Below are 25,816 nucleotides of genomic sequence, written 5' to 3'. Positions count from 1 at the left end.
GACTGTTTTTGTAATTCTAAGTTTCAGAACTCAGACGATCGAATCTCTTTGGGAATTAGTGTTGCTGTATTATCATTGATGCGTTAATATAAAAGGCTTGGCATTTACTTTCTCCCTGCATCTGAAATAATTTACGGCGGTGCCATTGGAAGCTACGGGCCCGGCTCCAACGGACACTTGCCGCTGTTGTATTATATGGTAAATTGTGTGTGGTTTGTTCATTTCTGTTATTAAGTAATCTGATACATTCTTTATATGTGATATACCATGCCTCATTATAATTGATATCTGAAGGAGTTCTTTCTCTCATGTCTCTGCATTGTATAAGTGGATCTATTCGAATTGCATTTCTCAGCTATTTCCGTAGCGGAACGTTGGTATGAATGTTACTGTTATCCGATCCATGTGAAATAGTATTTGTGAGGCTTGAGGACAATGTTCCTTCGTTCAGAAATATAGTTATATCATTCAATACTTTCAGATTGCTATATTAATGTAAATCATGTACATACGGGTGATAGTTGTTATTTTGTAATTCATTAAGGATTGCTGTTCCATTTGATTGCTGTTGTTTCATTTGATTATTGCTGTTCCATAATTCATTTGTAAATATCGTCTCATAAAGTAAAGTTCATTGGAATTGCTTTTGCCGATTGTTATTTGATTGCGGAATGAGAGTTCAGTTTTAACTCGCGAGATTTAGTTCTTTTAATTGCTGTTTCATTTACTGCTTTCCATTTCGTTTCATGCTGCTTTTTGCCATTCCTTTTCCTTGCATTTATTGCTTTAGTGTGGAAGGAGGGTTAAGGCTGTCGTGAGACACAGCAGACGCTATTATGTTCCCAGATCCATGATCCATACTCTAATTCCTTTTCCTTCATCAATTTCTAGAGGACTGAGTCATTGCTACCATATCCTCGATTGATGGTTGTTTGAATGAATGATTTAGTTTAGAACATTTCAGTTTCTTGCTTTAGATTTTGTTTCCAGCTTTCATTTACTTGTGGGTTTTAAGCACTATACTGCGAAACATTACTCTTAAGTAAATAGCCGCCTCAGATAGAGTACACTCTTGAAATAAAAAGTCGTCCCTGGGTTGATAATTAATGTGAGGTAATTAGGAGTTCACAAGACACCTTTTTATCGCTCCACAGTAAGGAAGTGTAGCGACAATCATGCCAATAAAGCCATATGAGATTTGGCGAGTGCACCCTTAAAATGCACTCCACGAGATGCCCTTTAGTCTTGAGAAGTTACAAATTCATGATTTCTTTAACCAATAACTGGTGACTCCTTTGGTACTGTGAGGTCGTCCTCACTCGCTTGGTGCTATGCATTTTAGGAAGCACCCTAATTCCCCGTGCTTCGGTTATAGTTTGTTCATTTGGAGGGAGAATTAAGAATGTGTACACAACTTGTTATGGCTAAATTTTAACATTCTTAAGGTGAAATGTGATGGATACAAATTTCAACAGAAAATGGGTAACTATTTTAAAATTTTGAATGATTGAGTTCTTACAGATGATTTCTTGTGCAACCAATCATCAATGTTCTTAGTGAAGCACCAAAGGTGATGTGAAAATTTATCCTTGGCAATTTCGCTTCCCAAATCACAGAGGTGATCATGCATATGTATAACATCTTCATTTTCCACTTCTACGAGGCATTAGAGTTGCAAAATTTTAAATCCCAACGAACCTTTCCAACCTAATTTGTCCCATGTTTTTATGTCACTATTGCTTCTTTCTTCTCTTGTAGGAGATGTTGGCTCCTCTCTTTGTCACCATCACATATATGCTGAGTGGAGACAAGGCGTGAATATAAGGATGGGCATACATGTGCAAAAATTGAAGTGATGGTGTTTCCGTGGTTGTTCTGGTCATCTGAATTGTTTTGTGCGCTTACCGAGTTAGTTAGTGAGTTAGTGCTTAGGACAACTCCTAGAGCATCCAAAATGTGAACTGTAATTCACCCCTAGTCAAATTGAACTATTCTCCTAGCATCCATGAAGTCTTCATATATTGAAAGTGTTGTCGCTTGTTGCAATAAATATTCACTAATGGGTTTTCACTTGTTTACCGATATTTCATTGATATTTCAAATGCATAGAGTGAAATTAGATCATAATTGAACAATATTTTAACAACAATAATTTTATAATGATTTACCTCTGATGCAGATGATGAGTCTTATGACGTAGATGAGGAATTCTTGTCCTATCTTATGGTTCAATTATGCAAATGAAGAGTCCTCAGAAAACGCTCTTGGCAGGGAGAGTTCTCGGTGCTATGGGCAAGGAGGTGGTAGGGGTAGCCTTCGGATAGGGTAGCCCCCGCAACCTTCTTCATCTGCCTCGTTGCTAGCTTTTGCAACCTAATAGAGCCTTCTCCATATGCATTTTTAAGGTTGTTGTTGGCTTGTTCTTGGCTTCTCCATCTGTAGGGTATAGAGCCTTCTCCCTAGGAAGGATCATTGAACTGCTCCTCAAGGTTATTCAAGGTTGTTGCTAGCTTGTTGTTGGCTTCTCCATCTATAGGGTATAGGGCCTTCTCCCCAAGAAGTATCATTGAACTACTCCTACTCCTCAAGCTTATATGGAGTGCGAAGTTCTCTTCAATGGTTATTCACTCATAGAAGAACCAACATCTTTGTCTTTGCGGTGCCAACAGGAGGTGGCTAGAGTTGTTGGTAGGTGGTTAGAGCTATTATCACCAGAAGAAATGGAAAGCTATCAGAAGAACAAACCATTATAGTAAGGAAATGAAATATATCTCAAACAATTAACATTTAATGTTTCATATTTAATGCTGACTAAAAGTTAGCATTACTTCAAGTGCTTGATTCAAAAAGTTTGCATATAATTTCGGAAAGTTTTTAGTTCTTTTCAGAGTTTGGATAAGAAAAACCTTAGATATTGAATGTTTCCTTGGGACACGTGAAGGTTCCAATAAGAGATTGAAACCAAAAATTTGGGTATATTGTCGTGAAGCCAAATTGCTAGCCCAAATCTTTGGATAAATTTTAGTAAAGTAGTGAAATTTTTAGTCAACCCAGTAATTAATTGCTAGTCGACACCCTAGCGATCTTTAGAGTCCCTACAGTGCCAAATGCATGGACTAATAATGCCACATCTATCATGTTCATCAAGATCTATGTGACTGGATTAGTTGAGGGTATTTTGGTTTCCTACATCAGTTTCATCTACATTGATGCAGGTTACTGGATAAGAATAAGCAATAAAGATGTTGTGTTGTTCCTTGACATTATCTATGTTTTCACCAAAAAAATTCACATTTTTAATATTCAAAAGGAAGAGTAAATTTTTCAAATAGATGTTTGTTGAAAATGATGACTATGATGAATAGATTTAGCAACAACAATGTCAATCCCATTACCATGACTTATTAGATAGAATGAAGGATTCTATATGAAACCATTGTTTCATAAAATAGTAATGATGATAAAAAAAGATGTATTCATGAACTCATTTTTCATTCACAAATCCTAATTAGTAATTTTGATTGCCCTTATAATGATGATATTAGAAAATGCAATGAAAGTGCATGTGAGCTTATACCATAGTTACCAATTTGACACCAATGTGACCCCATAGGCAACACACAAGGTTAAGTGGGGGTTTAAAACAACTAGGTCACAAGGAGTTCTTAAACAATACACTCTATTATCATTTGATCTACACCATGAGAGAAAAGAAGAAACAACTTAGACAGAAAAGGAAAATTAAAAAAAAAAAAATCCAAAAAAATAGAGAACATTTATTATTATTTTATTTTAAAATAGAATTAAAAAAACATATGGTAAAAATAATTTAAAAAATTGAAAGATGGTGAGGACCCTTGAGCATATTACATAGCCTTGATCCTCCTATACTACAACAACATCTTAATAATTTTCTAAGTGCCTAGATTTTAAATATGATTCCACGGTTGTGTTTTACTATCCAAGAGCTTTCTAGTGGCTACTTCTATGTACCAGTCTAAGGTCTTTTTAAGGAGTTGTGCCTCTTGGAAGAAAATTGGTGCCTAATTTTTTTCTTTCACTATTTGAGGTGTAACTTTCTCATGCTGACTTTTTTTCACATTTGTAGTATCTCATTGGAAATCTTTATCCATTCTCTTTCATATGAGATACCTACGACTATATGTGTTTATTTTCCTTGAAAATTTTGACATTTAGAATGTCCTTTATGTCCTAAAAATTGCCTTTAAATTTTATGACTCATAAATCTCACAAAAGTTCTGAAAAGCTGTTGAGTTTTTTTCCTATTGTGGCACCCAGAATTGGTCAAAATCCTCTTCAACTCTGTTTGGTAACTGCTAATAAGTATATGAATTGTCTTTATGCACTCTCCTCTCAAATGGAAATAAAAAATGTGTGTGTGTGTCCCTCCCCCCCGTCTCTCTCTCTCTCTCTCTCTCTCTCTCTCTCTCTCTCTCTCGCTCACACACACACACACACACACACACACACAAGTAGTCTTCATCGCCAAAATAGCTTGGTTATTGGCAATGAAGAAGTATCTCTAATTGCACAAATAGTCTTCCAAATTGGAGGTCTAAATTGTAATTTATCACTTATAGGGTAAGACATCAATATGGTGGATTAAACTCAAAGAAAACAAGCACTTGGCTGAGAAGAGGATCTCATGGTGGCATTGTTGGCATTATGATGCATGTGGTGTACTTGATGGCAACCCACTTGTAGCAGAGCAAGTATATGATAACTAGATGAATCTATAGGACATATCAGAGGTTTGATACAGGGAGATTGTTAGTGTGTTTTGTCCTTAATAAGAGTTTTTCTTTGATGAATGAACTAATTGATAAAATAATAAACAAGATGTGACAGAATGCATGACAGTTGCGTTTACAGATGTGACAAAATATAGGGCAATTGAAAGGAATCCATTCAGAAGTAATGTACAATGAAAAATCACATTATAACATGTTTATTCAGATGTAACAGAGTAATGGTACAGAAGAACATGATGATGGAGCAAAGGACTACAGATCAGAATCAAGTAATTGAGGAAAAAGAATGTTTTCGGGTATGTTAAGTTGTATACACGGTTCACCTAGTCCAAGTAGCGTATAAAAGCGGGTTCACTGTACAAAAAGAGCATATACTATGCACACACTTTCACAAGAGGAAAAGCACGTATGTGATGGAAAATTAAGGAAAATTAAAGTCAATGAATACCAAGGGTCCATACCATGGTATTAGCCCACAATATTAAGCGGAATAACGGTTACTTGATTTTGTCTAAGAATACCACATGTTCTAAGTGTTGTTTTGGTCCAAGGTATTGAGAAAGGCTAAAAATATACAAGGAGGAGAAGATCAAAGGGCTAAGTGCAAGAGTAATGAATATCTTATGAAGTGTTAGATCAAAAGAAAATATGCATGTTATGGGTTTTTGATGCTTTTCTTGATTTGGACAAAGTATGCAACTGAGTGTTTGATGATGGATGATATCTAATGATGGATCAGGATCATAAGACCTAAAATGACTTATCATTATGTGATCTGATAACGTATGGGCTAGATCTGAGTGCTAACAAATGTTTTTTCCTTTAAATGTTACGATATGGGTATTTATGAAGTCTAGAATAGCTGTGAAGTTATAAGTTTTTATTTGTAGATATATACGCTGGTTCGCCTTGGTGAAGGCACGTATACACGCTGGTTCGACACTTCCAAGTAGCGCATGCAGGAGAAAATATTGATGTTCATGGATGAATGATCTGTCTGATCAGTGCTGATGTTTTATTGTTGTTTGTCAATGATGTCTTCATTAGATCTGAAAGTAAAATTGGTTGTATAAGGAGATTGAGTCTGGTTGATTGATTGATTGAGTAAGAAGGGTGATCCTTGCTACTATCTGTTTACAACTTTGTAATATGACAATAAATCTTCAGAATGTCATTAGTTGGTACAATTTTGATTTAGAAGTTTTTATGATTCAGTATCTTTAGAGGTATACGTAGGTTGGGTTAAAGGAAGTGGCATATACATGCAGGTTGGCTTCATTGAAGTAGCGTATACAATTTGACACATGATTTTTGAAGTTGCAGTTGGTTCTAGTTGTTGATGCAGTGTTCTAGGTTTAGATCGGTGTTCTGGTTACAGTGATCTGACTGTTCTAGTTGATTGGTTCAATTTTGATTATGTATCGGTTGATTGGGTTTTGAGTAAATGATTGATTCAGTTGTGTCAGAAGTTCAGTGATTGTTCGATTCAGTTGTGTAAGAGGTTTAGTGATTGTTTCAAAGATTGGTTGATTCAAAAAGTGATGATTGGGTTTTATTTATATCATAGATTGATGATTAGGTTTCAGTGATTGGTTGATGCAGATGTATTTGATGTTTGTATTGCAGTGGTGATTTATTTTGTGCTTCAATGTTACTGATGGGTCTAGTTTGAAAACTTGATGAAACGTGGCCTACATATTGTGTTATTATGTACCAGGAGTATCCAATCTGAAAATTTATGAAATTTGGTCCCTGGAGGATACTAAGGGTTAGAGCCTTCAGTGAGGAAGTCGAAGCTTCCTGCGAGTAGTGGCTGGTGATTAGATCTGGGGGTTGGAGCTCCCTTCCAGTAGCAGTTGGAAAACGAGTGAATGTAGTAGCCTTTTGTAGGTCGGTGTCTACATACTGGTAAACATATCAGCCAGTATAAGAACTAGGGTGTTGTATCTCCCTTCCAGTGGAATATGGATAACAAGAGAAGGTTATAACGTTCTGCAAGTGGGTACCTATGTACTAGTATGAGTCTGCACTAGTATAAGATTGTAAAAAACTTATTATTTATATTAAAAAGAAAACAGAGACAACAACAGAAGGTGGTTTTTCTCCTGGATTGGGTTTCTACCTTAAATCTTGGTGTTCATGTGTCTTTCTTATGTGTGATGGTTTATTCTGTTATTATTGCACATGGTTACTGTTTAATGTTTAATAAAGGATTGATGCATTGATTAAAGATCAACATATGATGAATTAACTAAATCATAAGTCACTAGATATACACTAGTTTCCTTAAGAACAGTTGTGTGCACACGTGAGTTCCCTTCACTGAAGTACTGTATATAAATCTGATTATGAAATGAAAAAGTTATTGATTTGTAAACAATGATTCACCACCCCCCCTCTTAGTATTATTCCCAACAATTTGTATCAGAATGGGTCCTTTGGCAGAAGCTTGATCACTTGAAGGAGATCCATAGAGAGAATGGGAAAGAAGAAAAATAAGAAAGCAGCTCAGAACAAGAAGACATATCAAAGGAGCAATGACAGCAAGAAAGACAATTGGCTATTAGGTGGAAGTAAGTATTCAGATTCAGAATCACCTCGGATTGAATATGAACAAGTAAAGAAATTATCAGGTACAAATGTTTGGTATTCTGGTGATACATTTATCTATTCATGCAATATTGATGATAATGAAGGTGACAGTGAAACAACTGAATTTTCTCCTATGGGTGAAAGTGAAAGAAATATAGAGGCAAAAGTTAAAAGGCTCAAAAACAAAATTAGAGATCAACAAGATCTATTTGACAAGAGGGGGTGTACCCTCAAAGAAGGAGTTACCAGGTTAAAAGCTCAATTGGAAGAAGGAAACAAAGTAAGGAAGCAGGATGAGGAAAAGGAAGATCAATGTCAAAGGTTGTAGGATGAAGTGACATCATTGAGAAATGAAGTGAATGAAAAGGATACAACAACCAAGGAACTTAAAGAAAGAACCAGTTACTGTGAAGGTATTGATGCTACGGTCATCTCTCTAAAAGAAGATCTTAAAAATTCAAATAAGAAGAATGAAGAACTACTTCAAGCATTTGAAGAACAAGAAAATGAAGTTCTCGAATTAAGGAAACAAGTGGAAGAAGGAAGAAAAGTTGAAAAAATCATGAAGAAGCGGTATCTTGAAAAGGAAGAGAAATATTAGGTTGAGGTAAATATCCTAAAAAGTAAATTAGAACAAAAGGATAAACTTTTATGATTTCAAGATAGTAATAAGATTTTAGATAATATTCTTAGTAGTCAAAGGTCTCCTGCTATCAAATCTGGTATTGGTTTTCATGAAACTGTTAAAGGTGAATCTAGCTCACAAACTGAAGCAAGGAGCTCTAATGTAAAATTTGAAATGCTCAACAAGGAGATAAAAGGTCAACCCCGTCAACAACCTAGGAAAGAAAGTCTTCAAATAAAATCATTTACTCCTAACTATGGAAATGTAATAGATTCTATCCTCTGATAAATAATGTTGATGTTTTATATGTCATAATTTTGGACATGTTGCAGCCAAATGGAGAAGTAGACTGGTTCAAGCTAATAATTGTCACACAAAAATATCATTAGCTTCCAGGTACTTTGAGGGATATTGTTTTCTTGCAATATGTTTGGTCACAAAGCCATTGATTGCTTTAGAAGGAATATGAAACATATGAGATGTTATGCTTGTAACAAGATTGGGAATATAGCAAATGAATGTCGGGACAAGTCTATGGATCATCGAAGACAATATGGTAAGCAATCAAATAAGCATGTTTATATTAGAAAATCTGAAAAAGATGAATCCACCAAGAATCAAGAAAAGGAAGATCAGATAATGTGTGATCTTTCCCTCTTCTCATTCGAACACAAATATCACATGTTTGAAGACAAGAGAAAAATGGAGTTACTGATAAGGAACCATCATGATAATGATATTCTTGGAACTAATGCTTCAACAAAAGTTCTAGGACTAGGTATAGTCAGAACATACTCAGGAGGAACTGAAAGTATGAAATTTCAGTGTTCTAATTCTCATACACAGATATGCTTAAGACAAGTAGTGTATATACGCTAGTTTGAAACTGCACAATAGAATATATGTTGGTTTGATGAAGAAGCAGTGGGACAGACTCAGAAAAAGGGTTTGATATGGTTCAGACAATTATCAATTATCTTTTTTGTCTAGATGATTGATGACTACAGTCTGTGGATGTTACTTAGAATTGATTTTTACCCTCATAATTTGTTTATGACTTGATGTATAACTAGTGGATAATGGTGCCTTAATGATTCTTACTGACATATGCAATGATCAAATCTGACAGTGAACAACTGGCATAGGTTCAGGGGGAGAATATGCTATGCTTCTAATAATGCATTGTTGGCATTATGTTTAGAAGCCTTTGGTACATAATGATTCTTATCAATGGTGAGGATGCTTATGTTGTTGAAGTGTTTAAATGATACATCATGCTATGCTGTAGTCATGAGTTGCCTATTATGAAATCTCATATGATACTTATATTTCTTGAGCCACATAGTTGCTATTCAGATCATATTTATGGTTGATTGTGGATGACTCTTTTAATGATGCATATAGTACATATGGTATGTTACTTACATGGTGATCTTCATAAGGACATGGAGAAGAACAAAGCTTGAGTACACAACTTCATTATTTGATAAGTGTCATTTCTTTTATGTTGTGTCATCATGCCTTCAAAGATGCATAAACTTCATATGGTGCAGTTATGTATGAGGATTCATATAGTTCTTGGCTCTCACATGGTTGAGGATTGTTATTGTTGATGGTATCAAGAAATCTTGACAAATGACTATGAGCTCAGGGTTTTCTAGATACATATTGCTATCTCTATGATGGATACATATTATGCTTATACATGGATGATTACTTAAATTACACATTGGTAGATAATGTTGGCTGGCCAAGAAAATGGTGTTATTGCAGGTTGCATGAAGACATATCTATTTGAAGACATGGTTATTTTGAACTTAGTACATAATGATGATGACTTATTACTTTATGATGATAGGTTTGATTATCATGGTTGATGCTTATCAGATGTGGATATTGGAAAAATCCCTAGTGAAGATACATGGTTGATATATTGAGGGTAAATATGGAAATATCATGCAGTTCTTGTTACGACAATGATGATATTATGGTTATAGATGATGACTATGGTGGTTTCACATATATATATGATATGATGTAAATGGTTTTGTATTACTGCTTGGAAATATGACATATGCTTAGTTGATTCATGGAAGGTTATGGAGCAAGGTGATCTTGATCAGATCAAGAAGATGAGTTTGTATCTATATACGACATACTTTGTCACATGTTGATGATATTAAAGGTACAATGGTTTATCTTCCAAACTAATGATGGACATATACAAGTTGTTGTTCTGGATGATGCTGACAAATGCTTATGGTGTAGATCAACTATGGTGTATGATAGTTGATGATAACTATCATGGTCTTGTTTAGATCTTTGGTATTTGTTATAAATGTCATATATATCATTTTATGTAAAGGTCATGTAAAGACCTACGATGTAATATTTGTCATATTCAGTCATGTATGGAACTTTAAGATCATGTCAAATATGTAAACCCACTTGGTTGGGTGGATGAGTCAAATTTGGTGTATCCCCACTTGGCTGGGTTATTGATGTATGTATGATTCATAGTGATAGGAAGGTCATACTCACATAGTTGATTCATAGAGTCATGTTATTCTCTCAAAATATTTCTGCAGACTATGCATATGCTTAGGGGGATCATGGATGATATAATGCATCCCAATAAGTACTAAGGGGGGAATTTGATTAGAGAATCCAGCATGTTCCTAGGAGGAGAATGATCATTGTTCATATTCAGCATTTCAGATATAAAAGTCTTCATTTAACATTGGTCAGTCAGCCCTTTTCCCTTGGTGTCAAAGGGGGAGAGTAGCTTGGTATTTGGAGAGTAGCTTGATGTTATTTACAGGTTATGGTGATCAAACACCAAAGTAGTTTCCATCATGTCCAATGGGGGAGATTGTTGGAATTATGATGCATGTGTTGTACTTGATTTCAACCCACTTGTAGCAGAACAATTATATGGTAACTAGATGAATCTACAGAACAGATCAGAGGTTTGATACAGGGAGATTGTTAGTGTGTGTTGTCCTTGATAAGATTTATTCTTCGATGAATGAAATAAATGATAAAATTATAAACAAGATGTGACAAAATGCATGGCAGTTGTGTTTACATATGTGACAAAATGCAGGGCAATTCAAAGGAATTAGTTCAGAAGTAATGTACAATGACAGATTACATTATAACAGGTCTATTAAGAGGTAACAGAGTAATGGTATACAATAACAAGATGATGGAACAAAGGACTACAAATCATAATCAAGAAATTGAGGAAAAAGAATGTTTTCAGGTATGTTAAGTTGTATACATGGGTTCACCTAGTCCAAGTAGTGTATACAAGCGGGTTCAATGTAAAAAAAGAGCGTATATGTATGCACACACTTTCATAAGAGGAAAATCTCATATGGGATGGAAAATTAAGGAAAATTAAAGTTAAAGAATACCAAGGGTCCATACCATTGTATTAGCCCACAATATTGAGTGGAATAACGGTTACTTGATCCCGTCTAAGAATACCACAGGTTCTAAGTGTTGTTTTGGTCCAAGGTATTGAGAAAGGCTAAAACTATATAAGGAGGAGAAGATCAAAGGGCTAAGTGCACAAGTAATGAATATCTTATGAAGTGTTAGATCAAAAGAAACTATGCATGTTATGGGTTTATAATGCTTTGCTTGATCTGGACTAAGTATGCACTTGAATGTTTGATGATGGATGACATCTAATGATGGATCATGATCATAAGACCTGAAATGAATTATCATTATGTGATCTGATAATGGATAGGCTAGATCTGAGTGCTAACAAATGTTTTGTCCTTTAAATGCTATGATATGGGTATATCTGAAGTCTGGAATAGCTGCGAAGTTATGTTTTTATTTGCATATCTATACGTTGGTTCGCCTTGGTGAAGGCGCATATACACGATGGTTCGTCACTTCCAAGTAGCGTATGAAGAATAAAAGCTTGTTGTTTAGGGATGATTGATCTGTCCGATCAGTGCTGTTGTTTTACTGTTGTTTGTCAATGATGTCTTCATTAGATCTAAAAGTAAAATTGTTTGTATAAGGAGATTGAGTGTTGTTGATTGATTGATTGAGTAATAAGGGTGATCCTTGCTGCTATCTATTTAGAACTCTGTAATATGACAGTAGATCTTCAAAATGTCATTGGTTGGTACAGTGTTGATTCATAATTTTTTATGATTCAGTATATTTAGAGGTATACACAGGTTGGGTTAAATGAAGTGGCATATACATGCAGGTTGAATTCATTGAAGTAGCGTATACAATCTGACACATGATTTTTGAGGTTGCAATTGGTTCTGGTTGTTGATGCAGTGTTCTGGGTTCAGATTCATGTTCTGGTTACAGTGATCTAATTGTTCCAATTGATTGGTTGAATTTTGATTATGTATCGGTTTATTGGGTTTTGAGTAAATGGCTAACTAAGTTGTGTCAGAAGTTTGGTGATTGTTTGATTCATTCGTGTCATAGGTTCAATGATTGTTTCAATGATTGGTTGATTCAGAAAGTGATGATTGGGTTTAAGTTATAACAGAGATTGATGATCAGGTTTCAGTGATTGGTTGATGCAGATGTATTTGATGGTTGTATTCTAGTGGTGATTTATTTTGAGCTTCAATGTTACTGATGGGTCCAGTATGAAAATTTGATGAAACGTGGCCTACATATTGTGTTTTTATGTACCAAGAGTATCCATTCTAAAAATTTATGAAATGTGGTCCCTGGAGGATATTGAGGGTTGGAGCCTTTAGTAAGGAAGTCGAAGCTTCTTGCCAATAGTGGCTGGTGATTATATCTGGGGGTTGGAGCTCCCTTCTAGTAGCAGCTGGAAAATGAGTGAATGTAGTAGCCTTCTATATGTCGAAGCCTACGTACTGGTAAACATATCAGCCAGTACAAGAGCTAGGGGGTTGTATCTCCCTTGTAGTAGAAGTTAGAGAATGAGAGAAGGTTGTAGCCTTCTGAAGGTGGGTGCCTGCGTACTGGTATGAGTCTGCACTAGTACAATATTGTAAACAACTTATTCTTTATATTAAAAAGAAGACAGATACAACAACAATGGTGGTTTTTGTTGAAAATAACAACAAGAAATGATAAAGATAGAATCCAGAATATTCCAATTTTAATTTGTCCTTGAATTAAAATTGTGAATTAAAATTAGAATTTAGTCTCACCAGCTGCTTGGAATTAATTAATTATTTCATTATGGATTAATTAGTTGGAGAAATTCAAGTTAGAAGTCTTTCTGAATTCATGCAAGAGTTATCCCTTAAATTAAGGAGATTATCCCTTAATTAAGGAGATAAGATTGAGTTATATTTGAGTTGTAATTAGTTAGCTCAGTTTACTGAGTTAAGTCCAGTTAAATTAGTTCCAAACTGTTTGAGGAACCAACTATGAGTTATCACTCAGTTGATGCATGCATGCACTCAACAAGTGTACTCCAGATAATTGAAGATTCTCTCATCAGAAACTCATGCATGTCTATTCTGAGAAAGATCTAGTTGAGTTAAATGTCAAGGACAAGTTACTATCAGTTGCATGTGTTTTCCTATAAAGGAAACTCATCCATGCAGTCAAGGGAAGGTTCCTTGAGGATTGCGTAGTTTTGATAGTGTGTTAGAGCAGTGTTACACTGGGTGAAGGAGATCATCCCAGAGGTAACTGCGCAAGGGAATAGGAGTTTGGAGGGCAGAGGAGAAGGCTTGTGAGAAGCCTTGTTTTCCTGTGAGCATCCAGGAGGATTGTACTAAGAGCTGGCTAGTTGTGAGAGCTAAGGCTTTGTATAATTCTAATGTATTTCCACCTTGTATGATAATATAGATAGTGGGGTTTTTAGTTGAGGCTTTCCCTTGAGTATTTTGTGTTTCATGTGCATTGATTCTTCTTCTTATGGTTGTATTTGTTCAGCTCTGATTCAGCTCGATATTTAATCTTCCTCAAGTTTGATAGTAGAAGTAGATTATTGTATTTTGCTTTGGTATATTGCATTATTGAGTTAATCTACAGTCAGATTTTCTACATAGATCTCAGAGGTAGATTTGTAGAGAATTTGCAGGAAATTCTACATGGTATCAGAGCCTAGTTTATTAGAGTTGTGAACAATATACGGAGAAGAGAATTTGAAGTTTGAAGTTCGGGGTTGTAGGTGCAAATCAAATTCTTATCATACTTCAAGGTTGGCCAATGGCGTTCTATGGTTTGAGACTTGAGTATGCCTTGGAAGGCAGCTCGAATTACATAGCATGGAAAGATCACATGGAGGCTATATTAGAAGACAATGACTTGAAGGATTTCATTGATCAAGAAATCCCAAAGCCAGGTTCAACTAATGCACAAGAGTTGGCTAAGTGGAAGAAGTGTGTGGCAAGGGAGAGATGGATCATCCTTAAAGGAGTTCGAGACCATATTGTCTCAAGTCTCCATGGGAATGATACTCCATATTCAATGTGGAAGACATTGAAGGACCTCTACTAGAATAGTAGTGGCCAGAGGAAATTGGCGCTCAAGGATAAGCTTCGAAGAATCAAGATGGAGAACAGTGATACTATTTCCACATATCTTAACAAGCTCACCACCTCTAGAGATGAGCTTGGAAGTGTGGGAATAACTACTACTGATGATGATATGGTGAGCCTCGCTGTCCTTGGCCTTCCAAAGAGCTGGAATAGCTACCAGGACTCTGTGAATGGAAGGGAGAAACTACCAGATTGGGAACGACTATGGTCAGATCTCATGGAGGAGGAGATCAAGAGGAGCACGTGAGATGGTTATTCATCCAAGGACGATGATGAAGAAAATCTGGCCTTAGCAATTAAGGCAAGGAAAGGGAAGGGGAAGGTGTCCCATTCCGAATCGAATTCTTCTCATGGAAGGAAGAAGGGTGACACATATAAAGTGAGATGCTTTAATTGTCACGAGATGGGTCATTATGCAACGAATTTCCCATCGAAGAAGTCCAATAAGGGATCCTTGGAAGGATCAGAAGGTGAGGCATTAGCCTCTCAGTTCAAAATGGACTTTACCCTCATCGCATGCATGGTGTCATCGATGATGGGTTGTGGTTGGTATCTTGACAGTGGAGCCTCATTCCACATGATTGGCGATAAAATTTTGTTCAGTGCCTTGGAGGAGAAAGACCTCAAGATGCGCATAGAGATGGGTGACGACGAAAGGTTTAGTGTTTCAAGAGTAGGCACAGTTTCTTTTCAGAGGGAGTGTGGAGCTCCTATCACCTTGACAGATGTGAAGTATGTGCCTGGACTGAAGAAGAACTTGGTATCAGTCGCAATGTTGGAGGAGAAAGGCTACGATGTTGTCTTCAGTAAGGGAAAGGTTTTCCTTAGACACATCACGATGAGACAGGTGAAACAGATCGGTTCACGAGTCAAGAACATGTGTGCTCTTGAGGGTAAAGATGCATGAAAATCCTTGAGGAGCAAGGCAAATGTTAGAGACTTGGTGGTTGAGAGGGAGAGTAAATTACCTCTCAACATGTAGCCCCAGAAGAAGTCTTAGACAATTGTGGAGGAGCCACAATTGGAGTGGGAAGAGGGATCACATGTAGCCATACCTCCAAGTGTGAGGTGGGGTGATGTGAAGTGATAGTCTCAAGAAGGCTGAAATTGGGCAGGGTCCATTGAGAGGTTTTATCTCATGGATCGTACCTTGCTACGGGAGCCCAAAGTAAATAGTAGCGGGAGGAATCAGTGGGATTGATGTAGTCAGAGATCAAAGTGACAGAGGCTAGAGCAGTTAGATATTGAAGAGCGTAGAGAAGGATTGACAACAGTGCAAAAAGGCTGAGTCAGCAAAAGCGTAGAGTTTTCAGTTGACAGAGGCAATAGTAGTTAGAGACTTTGATGACAAAGGCATCATTCTGATTCAGGTTGGATGTTTTTTTGTTTCTGGAGATTGTTGGAGCAACAACACTAGAGAGAAGCGTTACATGTAGAACATTCCAAAGGTTCAGGGTCAGTATCGAGTTGAATTCCTTTCTTGTTGAGAGGGAGTGTTGAAAATAGAAACAAGAAATAATAAAAATAGAATCCAGAATATTCCAATTTTAATTTGTCCTTGAATTGAAATTGTGAATTAAAATTCGAATTTAGTCTCACCAGCTGCTTGGAATTAATTAATTAATTCATTATGGATTAACTAGTTGGAGAAATTATAGTTAGAAGTCTTTCTGAAGTCATGCAAGAGTTATCCCTTAAATTAAGGAGATAAGTTTGAGTTATATTTGAGTTGTAAGTAGTTAGCTCAGTTTACTGAGTTAAGTCCAGTTAAATTAGTTCCAAACTGTTTGAGGAACTAATTTTGAGTTATCAATCAGTTGATGCATGCATGCACTCAACAAGTGTACTCCAGATAACTGAAGATGCTCTCATTACAAACTCATGCATGTCTATTCTGAGAAAGACCTAGTTGAGCTAAATGTCAAGGACGGGTTACTATCATTTTTATGTGTTTTCCTATAAAGGAAACTCATCCATGTAGTCAAGGGAAGGTTCCTTGAGGATTGTGCAGTTCCAATGTGCTAGAGCAGTGTGTGAGAGCAGTGTTACAGTGGGTGAAGGAGATCATCCCAGAGGTAGTGTGCAAGGAAATAGGAGCTTGGAGGGCAGAGGAGAAGGCTTGTGAGAAGCTTTGTTTGCTTGTGAGCATCCAGGAGGATTGTACTGAGAGTTGGCTAGCTGTGAGAGCTAAAGCTTTGTATAATTATGATGTATTTCCAGCTTGTATGATAATACAGATAGTGGGGTTTTTTGCTGAGGCTTTCCCCTGAGTATTTTTTGTGTTTCATGTGCATTGATTCTTCTGCTTATGGTTATATGTGTTCAACTCTGATTCAACTCGATATTTAAGCTTCCACAAGTTTGATAGTAGAAGTAGATTATAGTATTTTTCTTTGGTATATTGCATTATCGAGTTAATCTACAGTCAGATTTTCTACATATATCTCAGAGGTAGATTTGTAGAGAATTTGCAGGAAGTTCTACAATTTTTCTCCCGCATTCGGTTTCCACCTTTAATCTAAGTGTTCATGTGTGTTTCTTATATGTGATGGTTTATTCTATTATTAATGCACATGGTTACTGTTTAATGTTTAATAAAGTACCGTTGCATTGATTAAAGATCAACATTTGATGAACTAATTGAATCATAAGCTCACTGGATATACGTTGGTTGCCTTAAGAATAGTTACGTGAACACGCGAGTTCCCTTCACTGAAGTAGCATATATAAATCTGATTATGAAATGAAAAAGTTATTGATTTGTAAATACTAATTCAGCCCCCCTCTTAGTATTATTCCCAACAGGCAGTTCAAGATGTATCTCTAGAAGAAAGACTTATTTGATCACTACTATGACAAGAAATTATAGGAGTTCTTTGAACTGAAGCTAGGGAGCATGACAATGGATGAGTGTAAAATAAATTCCTTGAAATACTAAGGTATGATTGTTTCATTAAGGATGAGAAGGTAAAAGTACAAAGTTTTTAAATGGTTTACCATCATTTTATAGTGAAAAATTAAGTTTGATGAGCCCAAAACAGTAGTGGAAGCTATAAGGGAGGAAAACTTTCTTTATGAGAAAAGAAAAATAAGCTAGCCTTCCAGAAAGCTTGGGATGACAAGAAGAGGGAAAATATAGAGAAAAGGATGAAGGGATGCAAAACTTCATTTTCTAGGAGTAGTTCTTAAGAAAATTATCAACTTCATCGAACCCGAAATGAACCAAAGAGAGTAGATTTATTGGGAAAAAATCCAATATTTTAGCCCATTAAGTATTGGGGTTGTGAGGGAGAGCATATGCATAAATACGTCCCTCATAAAGGACAATCCCATTACCATTTTAATTTACTCTAGAATTAGTCATAGTTATATTGATCTTAAACTTGTTGAAATATTTCATTTGAAGAGAACCAAGCATGGTTAGAGTTCGTTGTTTCTGCAAGCTATAAAGTGCTAAGAAAAGGATAAAGAAAATAGTAAAAGAATATCAAATTGACATGAATTTACTGCGAACAAAAGCATATCTAAATACCATACCTTTGGGTTCCTCTAAATTCCTAATTGGTATGGATTAGTTAGAGAAAGTGACATGCTATCTCAAATTGATATTACAACGCTTTCACTTGGCTTAATGAAGAAGGGTAGAAAAGACAAGTGTAGGGGATTCCTCGGCCAATTTATACAAGAGAAATAGAATTTGTGTAGTTAGAGAAGACTCTTAGAAAAGGGCATGCATCCCACATGGAAGAGGTAGTCAAGGAATAGGTACCAAGCATTAAAGACTATCTAGTGCAAAGAAAATATGAGGATGTCTTTGTTGAAATCCCGAGTTTACCACCAAAGAGGGACATTGATTTTTTCATAAATTTGGTACCAAGAGCTTTCCTCATGTCCAAGACACCATATAGGATGAGCACACTAGAGTGTAAAGAATTGAAAATGTAGGTGGAAGAGATTTTCAAGAAGGGGTATATATATACCAAAATGTGTCAACTTGGGGCACCCTACAACTCTTTCCCAGAAAAAAAAGGATGGTACAATGTGGTTGTGTATAGAGTTTAAGTAGTTCAACAAGGTGACAATGAATTATAAGTGTCATTTTCCAAGGATAAATGACTTGTTAGACCAAATATAAACATTTATGGGAATGTGATATGTTATGAGTCAAAGAAGTTAAACAAGCATGAGAAAAATTATTCCACTCATGATCTGGGGTTGGTAGTCATCATTCATGCCTTAAGAATGTGGAGGAATCACTTTATGGGAAATTGGATTGAATTGAGAACATAGCCCAATGGTGTAAAGAATTTATTGGGAAATCTAACATTGAATGCCAAACAAATTAGATGGCTAGAATTTCTATATGAATATGACTTAAAAATTAAGAACATATCAAGGGGAAGGAAAATAATATAGATGACGCAATCAACAAGAGGGTGCACCTAGGTCCCTGAGAGTGCGAAGCAATCGGAAGGAGGGATGGAGACCACGCGATCTGGGTTAGGCTAGGGTTTCTGAAACCCTGCAGCTGAAGGAACTCGCCGCTCTCCGTTACTCTTCCACCGCACCTGCTCCATCCGTCCGTTTATGCTGCCAACACTGTCTCCGTCCGGCTGCATCACGAACCTCGGGGTTTTGTTTTACCTGAAGCTGTGTTACCCTAGCTTACCTGTGGCGGTTTCTCATTGAACCTTCAACCGCTACATGTCTTTTTCGCCGGGATTATCTGCTCCGCTTTGTGCTCACCGTTCCGAGGCGCCGTTAGCCATGGATGACCTGGAGACCGTCGACTACTCCGTTGACCCCTTGGAGGGAGTCTCCATCTGGTGAACCCCAATGGCCAGCTCAGAAGGTATGTACTACGACGACTTCTTTGGGCATTACTCACAGTTTTCGCATGGTGAATCCTCCAGATCTCTGCCGGTGGTCCTCCCGGATGATCCTCCCACCTGGCCGGCTCTTTCGACGCCCCCTCACTCCCCGACGACCCTTGGGTTTGTTACTGGATGCCTTAACCCCAACCCGGGTTTAGACCCTCGGGCAGCTGGCTCATCTCACCGCCAAGCACATAACCCTAACCTGACACTATCCTCTTCCGGTCCCTTGGGTTATCTTGGTCCCTCCTCTGGCTGTTTTACCTCCGTACCCCCGCTCTCGGGCCCCCTCTCTGGGTTTACTCACGATTCCCCTGCCGGCATCCCTGCCCCCCATCAGTTTTCGGCTCCCCCTCATATCTCTTCTCCGGCTTCTGGACATCCGCAGAACCCTCCCCCTCCCGGTGGCCCTAAAAGGAAATCTAAGTGTTTCAAATCAAGAGAAGTTGATTATTTCCTCAGACTGGAAGAAGACATACAGTGGGGCGAAGCGATGGATTTTGCAGATCGAGTTTTAGTCGGCCGTATTAGGGGACGCAGCTATTCGGCGGCACGATTGAAGGCATGGGCTACCGAGATTTGGGGACAACACTTGGTAGACATCCCATTTGTGCAGACTTTTGTGAGAGGATGGTTCGCACTGAGATTCGCGCGTGCCGACCACACAAACTGGGTTCTGTCCTCACATTGGCATTTTGACCATGCGCCTGTACTCCTTAAGCGATGGACACCCTTGTTTGATCCTGAGACAGAGCAGATTGGGGTTGGACCTATTTGGATTCGTCTTCCAGGTCTTCCTCTACAATATTGGTCTGAAGAAATCTTCAAGCGCATAGGTAATGCACTCGGAACATACATGGGATATGATAAATCTTATCTTCAGACGGGCATGATGTCCTATGCTAGGATTCTCATATTCATGGACACCAGGGGTGGACTGTATGAATTCATTACAATACAGTGGAAAGACACGGCTCGACGGCAGATTATCGACTATGAGGGCATCCCATACCGCTGCCGCAGATGTCACAAAGTTGGGCATCTCTACAAGGATTGCCCACTGCTCCGGAAATCACAAAGGAATGAGAAGGAAGAGGCTCCTGAACCTACTCGGTCGATCCCACTGGAACAGCATCCGGTTCAGCCACCAGAGGATCATCAACGCACCCACGAGGATGAGGCACCTCAGGAAGAGCCAGGGCCTGCGTGCGTGGACATCGAAGCACCCTCCTCGGCACCGCCATCATCCTCTGAGGTACCGGAGCATACATTGCCCCCCCCCGGTGGACTCTGCGGTTTCGGGTATGTCATTACCTCTTTCCTCTTTATCAACTCATGCATCCTGCACATCATCAGTCTCACTCTCATTTCCATCTGTTGCATCACATTCATCACCCTCACACACACAAACATCCCTCACTTGCTCGATTCCTCCCCCACCTCCGTTGGCTCCCCCCTCACTGATCACATCATCTTTGGTTAATTCCGGGCCATCTCCTCGCTATTCCCTTCGTCCTCGGGTCAAAGACCGAGGACCTGATGTTGTTGGGCTCGACCCTATTACTTCCCCCATCTCTCACAAGACCTCTCGAGGTCGTCCATCCCGCATTACTAAAGCGAGGCACACTGCGGACGAGGAGGTCGCCCTTGGGCGACAACAAACTATTTTTGGGGCCCTTAGAGCAAAGGACGGCCCTCCTCCTCCCCCCTCATGAAGATTCTCTCATTCAACTGTAGAGGGTTTGCTAGTTCAGCCAAAAAACTAGCGCTGAGGAGGTTGTTAACCTCGGCTCACCTGGATATTATCTTCCTTCAGGAAACCCTCTGCCGGGCGGACTACCTCATTCATTCGTTAACCTCTTGGCTCCCGAACTGGACTTTCCATGCACTTGATGCATCTGGGAGATCAGGAGGCCTGGCTATAGGGGTCTGCAATAAGACAGTGGACATATGCAATTTTTGGGGAGGCAGAGGCTTCATAGGCCTCGACATCTATGATCATTCATTTGAGAGGGACTTTCGCATCATGAATGTCTATGGACCCTGCTCTGACCGGGCTTCTTACTGGAGAACCTTACTTGGATCTGAGCTTCTTCAAGCGGACAACATAATTTTAGGAGGGGACCTAAACTTCTCCCTGGGCTATTGTGAATCCTGGGGGCACATGGCACAAGTTGATACCCTCTCAGATACCATCTCCTCCCTATTAGATGATCACCACTGGGTAGACATCCCATCTGCTCGTCTACAGTACACCTGGACAAATAATAGGAGTGGAGATCAGAGTTTGGCCAGAAGACTCGATAGATATCTGATCAAAGAACAGTTATACAATGAGCTACCCAGAGCTCGTCAATGGGTGGGATCTGGTGGATTATCCGATCATAGGCCAATTTTCCTGGAGGCTGATGGACTCGCTCACAAAATTAAGAGCCCCTTCAAATTCAATGCTACCTGGCTACAAGATCCTACATACATTCAGCTGGTCCATGAATACTGGCAGAACAACCCTATCCGAGAGGAGGAGGAACTCTCTGCTGGATTTGTTAGGAAGCTTTCAGAACTTAAGCAGATCACTAAAAATTGGGCTCACCAGAAGCGGATCCAGGATAACCACACTCTCAATGAGGCGGAAAGGGTCATCTCTGAGTATGAAAATTCTACAACAGGGATCTTCAACACTCCAGAGAGCAAGGAACAGTATAACAATCTTCTCGCCAAGCGCTCTCAAATATTGAAGGAAAGAGAAGATAGTTGGAGACTAAGGAGCAGGGCTATTTGGCTCACTGAGGGAGACAACAACACGAAATTTTATCACAAATTCGCAAATGGTCGTAAAGCCATCAATACTATCTGGGAATTAAAGGATGATCGTGGTCACACCATCTCTGACCAGCAGAACTTGGCCAGGCTTGCCACTGAGCACTTCAAGGGTATCTACAGGGCGCCCGGGAATGTCAACATATTGGAGATCATGAGAGTGGCAGAACTCTTTCCTAGATATGTGGATCAGGAAAATTCGGAAGAAATACAGAAGGAGGTGACCATGGACGAGCTGGAAGCCACATTGAAATGGTTCAAAAAGGATAAAAGCCCTGGCCCTGACGGTTGGACCATTGAATTCTACATCTCTTTTTTCGACATTCTGGGCCATGACTTATTGAACATAGTGGAGGACAGCAGGAGAAGAGGTAGGATTTCAGCGGCCATCAAATCCACCTTCATCGCCCTCATTCCCAAGTCAAATGACCCGATCTCCTTTGATGATTTCCGCCCCATATCACTCTGCAATTGCCTCTATAAGATCATTGCGAAGATTATTGCAAACCGCCTTAAGCCCATCCTCTCACAGCACATTTCATCTGAACAATTTGCTTTCCTGCATCATAGACAGATCCACGAAGCCATCGCCACAGCACAAGAGCTCATGCATACTCTTCAGATCAAAAAGCAGAAAGGAATGATTCTCAAAGTAGACCTCTCTAAGGCATTTGACAGAACAAACTGGCTATACCTTAGGTTGTTGCTTACGCATCTTGGTTTCCCATATGATTTCATCAAATGGACGATGAGTTGCATCACTGATGTATCCTACAGTGTCCTCCTCAATGGAGAAGCCACTCCTTTTTTCACTGCTGAGAGAGGACTCAGGCAGGGATGTCCCCTCTCACCGCTGCTTTTTCTCCTAATCATGGAAGGATTGAGTAGGATAATATTATCCACCAGAAATCGGCACCAAATAACGGGCATCAAATTAGCGGATAATTTTTTCCTTACTCACCTACTTTTCGTTGATGACATTCTCATCTTCCTGAATGGCAGCATCGGTGACTCATCATCATTACATAACTCCTTCCTTCTCTTCCAACAGGCCACTGGGATGCAGATCAACAATAATAAATCTACTATCTCATCGGTTGGGTGCTCAGTACATGAAATCACATTTGCCACACAGCGCTTTCCATTTGTCACCTTGGACTTAGCGGATGGGATAAAGTACCTTGGTTTTCGTCTGAAACCATCTGGCTATAGAATCGCAGACTGGTTATGGCTCATTTCAAAAGTGGAGAAGCGGCTACAAGTCTGGTACCACAGATACCTATCACGGGCGGGCAGACTTGTACTCATCAAAGCTGTAATCGAAGCCACCCCTGTTTACTGGATGGCCCTTGCTTGGATACCAAGGGGCATCCTGAACAGACTACAGAGTATATGCTGTAGATTCCTATGGAAAGGTCACCAGACGGGGCGTTTATTTGCATGGGTGAAATGGGAATCTATTACTAAGCCTAAAAGATGGGGTGGTTGGGGCTTAAAGAGACTAGCCATTTTCTCAAGGGCATTGGCGGCCAAGCTCGGTTGGAGCTTACTCACTGCAGACAGTCTCTGGACTCGGGTAGCATATACAAAATATATCAAGCCGCTATCAATCCTAGATTGGATCTGTACGCGACACGGAAACAATCATCAAGTCTCCAACATCTGGAAAGCTGTCATCGACACTATCCCCCTGCTGCGTGATGGGATCACATGGAGAATTAAAGAAGGAAATGCTGTACGTGTTGGGGTGGACCCATGGGTTGGATGTGGGAACACTCACAGACTACCAGCAGAACTCATCCATCACCTCCACGATAGAGGCATCACACATATCAAGCATATTGGTGATCAAGCTAATTCCTCTTTTCTACATCAGGCTTGGTTATCAGCCAGAGCCCTTGACCTGCCCAATCAATGGATAAATGACTGGAAGGATTTTACTACTGCCCTCACACAAGCACAGATCAGACTTACAGAGGGACCAGATGAGATCATCTGGGCACACGCTAAGCATGGGGCATACACTCCTAAGCTGGGTTATCTCAGACTCATGGAGTCTTACAAGCCACCTGATGTTCAACCTACCTGGAAGGCGATTTGGAAACTTAAAGCGGCGCCCAGAACGAGACTTTTGATGTGGAATATAATTTTTGATAAAATCCCTACAGGCTCTAATCTCATGAAGCGGTCCTTCCATGGACCCTTCCGCTGTCACCTCTGTCTCAACGCTGAAGAAAGCACAGAGCATCTGTTCCTAACTTGCAGCTCGACCAAATCCTTTTGGCAATCATTATCATCTCATATCCCGCTTCTGAAAGATTGGCACGGGAGCAACCTAAAGGAGGCATGGTCAAACTGGTGCATTGAGCATTCAAGTAAGGCCAAAAATCTGCCTCTGCTGGCTTGTTGGGCTATATGGATAGCCCGTAACCAATCTATCTTCAATCTTAAAGCGCCCCACTGGCCTTCGGTCATTCTCCACACGGTGGCTGATTTTAACATGATACCTGAGGAAGACCAATCCTCCCCACCGAGAACTCTTAGACCTGTTCCCATAGATACATCAAAGCCGTGGGCTTTTTTCGACGGTTCAGCCCAAGATGATGGCTGCGGGGGGGGAGCCATACTACACCTCGATAACAGGCATTGTTACAAAATCCAAATTAATCTGGGGAGAGGCACAAACAACTTTGCAGAGCTTAGCACAGCCAAGCACATTATTCACTTTGCTATACATAAACAATGCAGACACTTACAGATATTTGGTGACTCCAAAATAGTGTGCAATTGGCTTAATAATGCATCTATTTGTCATGCTTTTTCTTTGAGGCATATTCTAGATGAAGCTAAGCGATTGATCACCTCATTTGAATCCTTTGTCTGTCAACATATCTACAGGGAACAAAACACCACTGCAGATCAGCTCTCCAAAGAGGCAGCGCACAGAATAGGTGAAGATTGGTGGATACAAGAGGAAGTTGACGGCACCTTTTATCAGTATTATCACCGCCCCTTTGATGAACATATGGAATAATGGCTATAATAGCCATTGTCACTTGCAGTTTTTTTGCTTATTACAGAATGTAGATACAGCAGAACAATACATATTTTGTTTTTATTACAGCAGCATATAATGCTCTCTGCGAAGAGCTAGCCTCATTTTTGAACACAGTTTTGACTTATTTGGTATGCTCCCTGCGTGGAGATATTTTGTTTATAGACAGTTATAATTTGAACTCGACAGGCAAAAGCCTGCATATGGATATGCTTCGGCATCTGCAAAATGTAATTTTCTTAACTTTAATGAAAATTACGACTTTTTCCCAGGGGAAAAAAAAAACAAGAGGGTGCATGAAGTGCATGGTACAACCATAAGCGTATTTAAATTGGATTTAAAAATAAACATTTTAGAGGTTGAAAATTCCACTTCACTGGAGGAACAATATTATACCGCGTGCATTCGTATTGGGGGATATATATTGAGAAAAAATGAAATAATATATTGAACATATAGTAGGGGGTAAATGGTTTTTATATGATGTGCATACAAATGGAGCTCAAATTTAATGAAAAAACATAAAAGGGTATAAAAAAGTCAATGAAAAAATGGTTACC

The 25,816-nt window shown here is 39.0% G+C and overlaps 1 protein-coding gene across 1 annotated transcript; it reads left to right on the top strand.

The window, feature by feature from the left end:
- Window positions 1-19,343: 19,343 nt before the first annotated feature.
- Window positions 19,344-25,235, top strand: LOC149150384 (uncharacterized). The gene is made up of 2 exons (XM_089442779.1): window positions 19,344-20,636; window positions 21,198-25,235. Exons 1-2 carry the CDS (start codon window positions 19,344-19,346, stop codon window positions 25,233-25,235), a joined length of 5,331 nt encoding a protein of 1,776 aa, XP_089298905.1.
- The last annotated feature ends 581 nt before the right edge of the window (window positions 25,236-25,816 follow it).

Source organism: Pinus tabuliformis, chromosome 9 (assembly GCF_031772625.1).
Source record: "Pinus tabuliformis cultivar Carrire ecotype Pingquan chromosome 9, CPIR1, whole genome shotgun sequence".
NCBI lineage: Eukaryota > Viridiplantae > Streptophyta > Pinopsida > Pinales > Pinaceae > Pinus > Pinus tabuliformis.
Note: the sequence above shows the minus strand (reverse complement) of the source record. Positions and strands in the feature narration are given on the sequence as shown.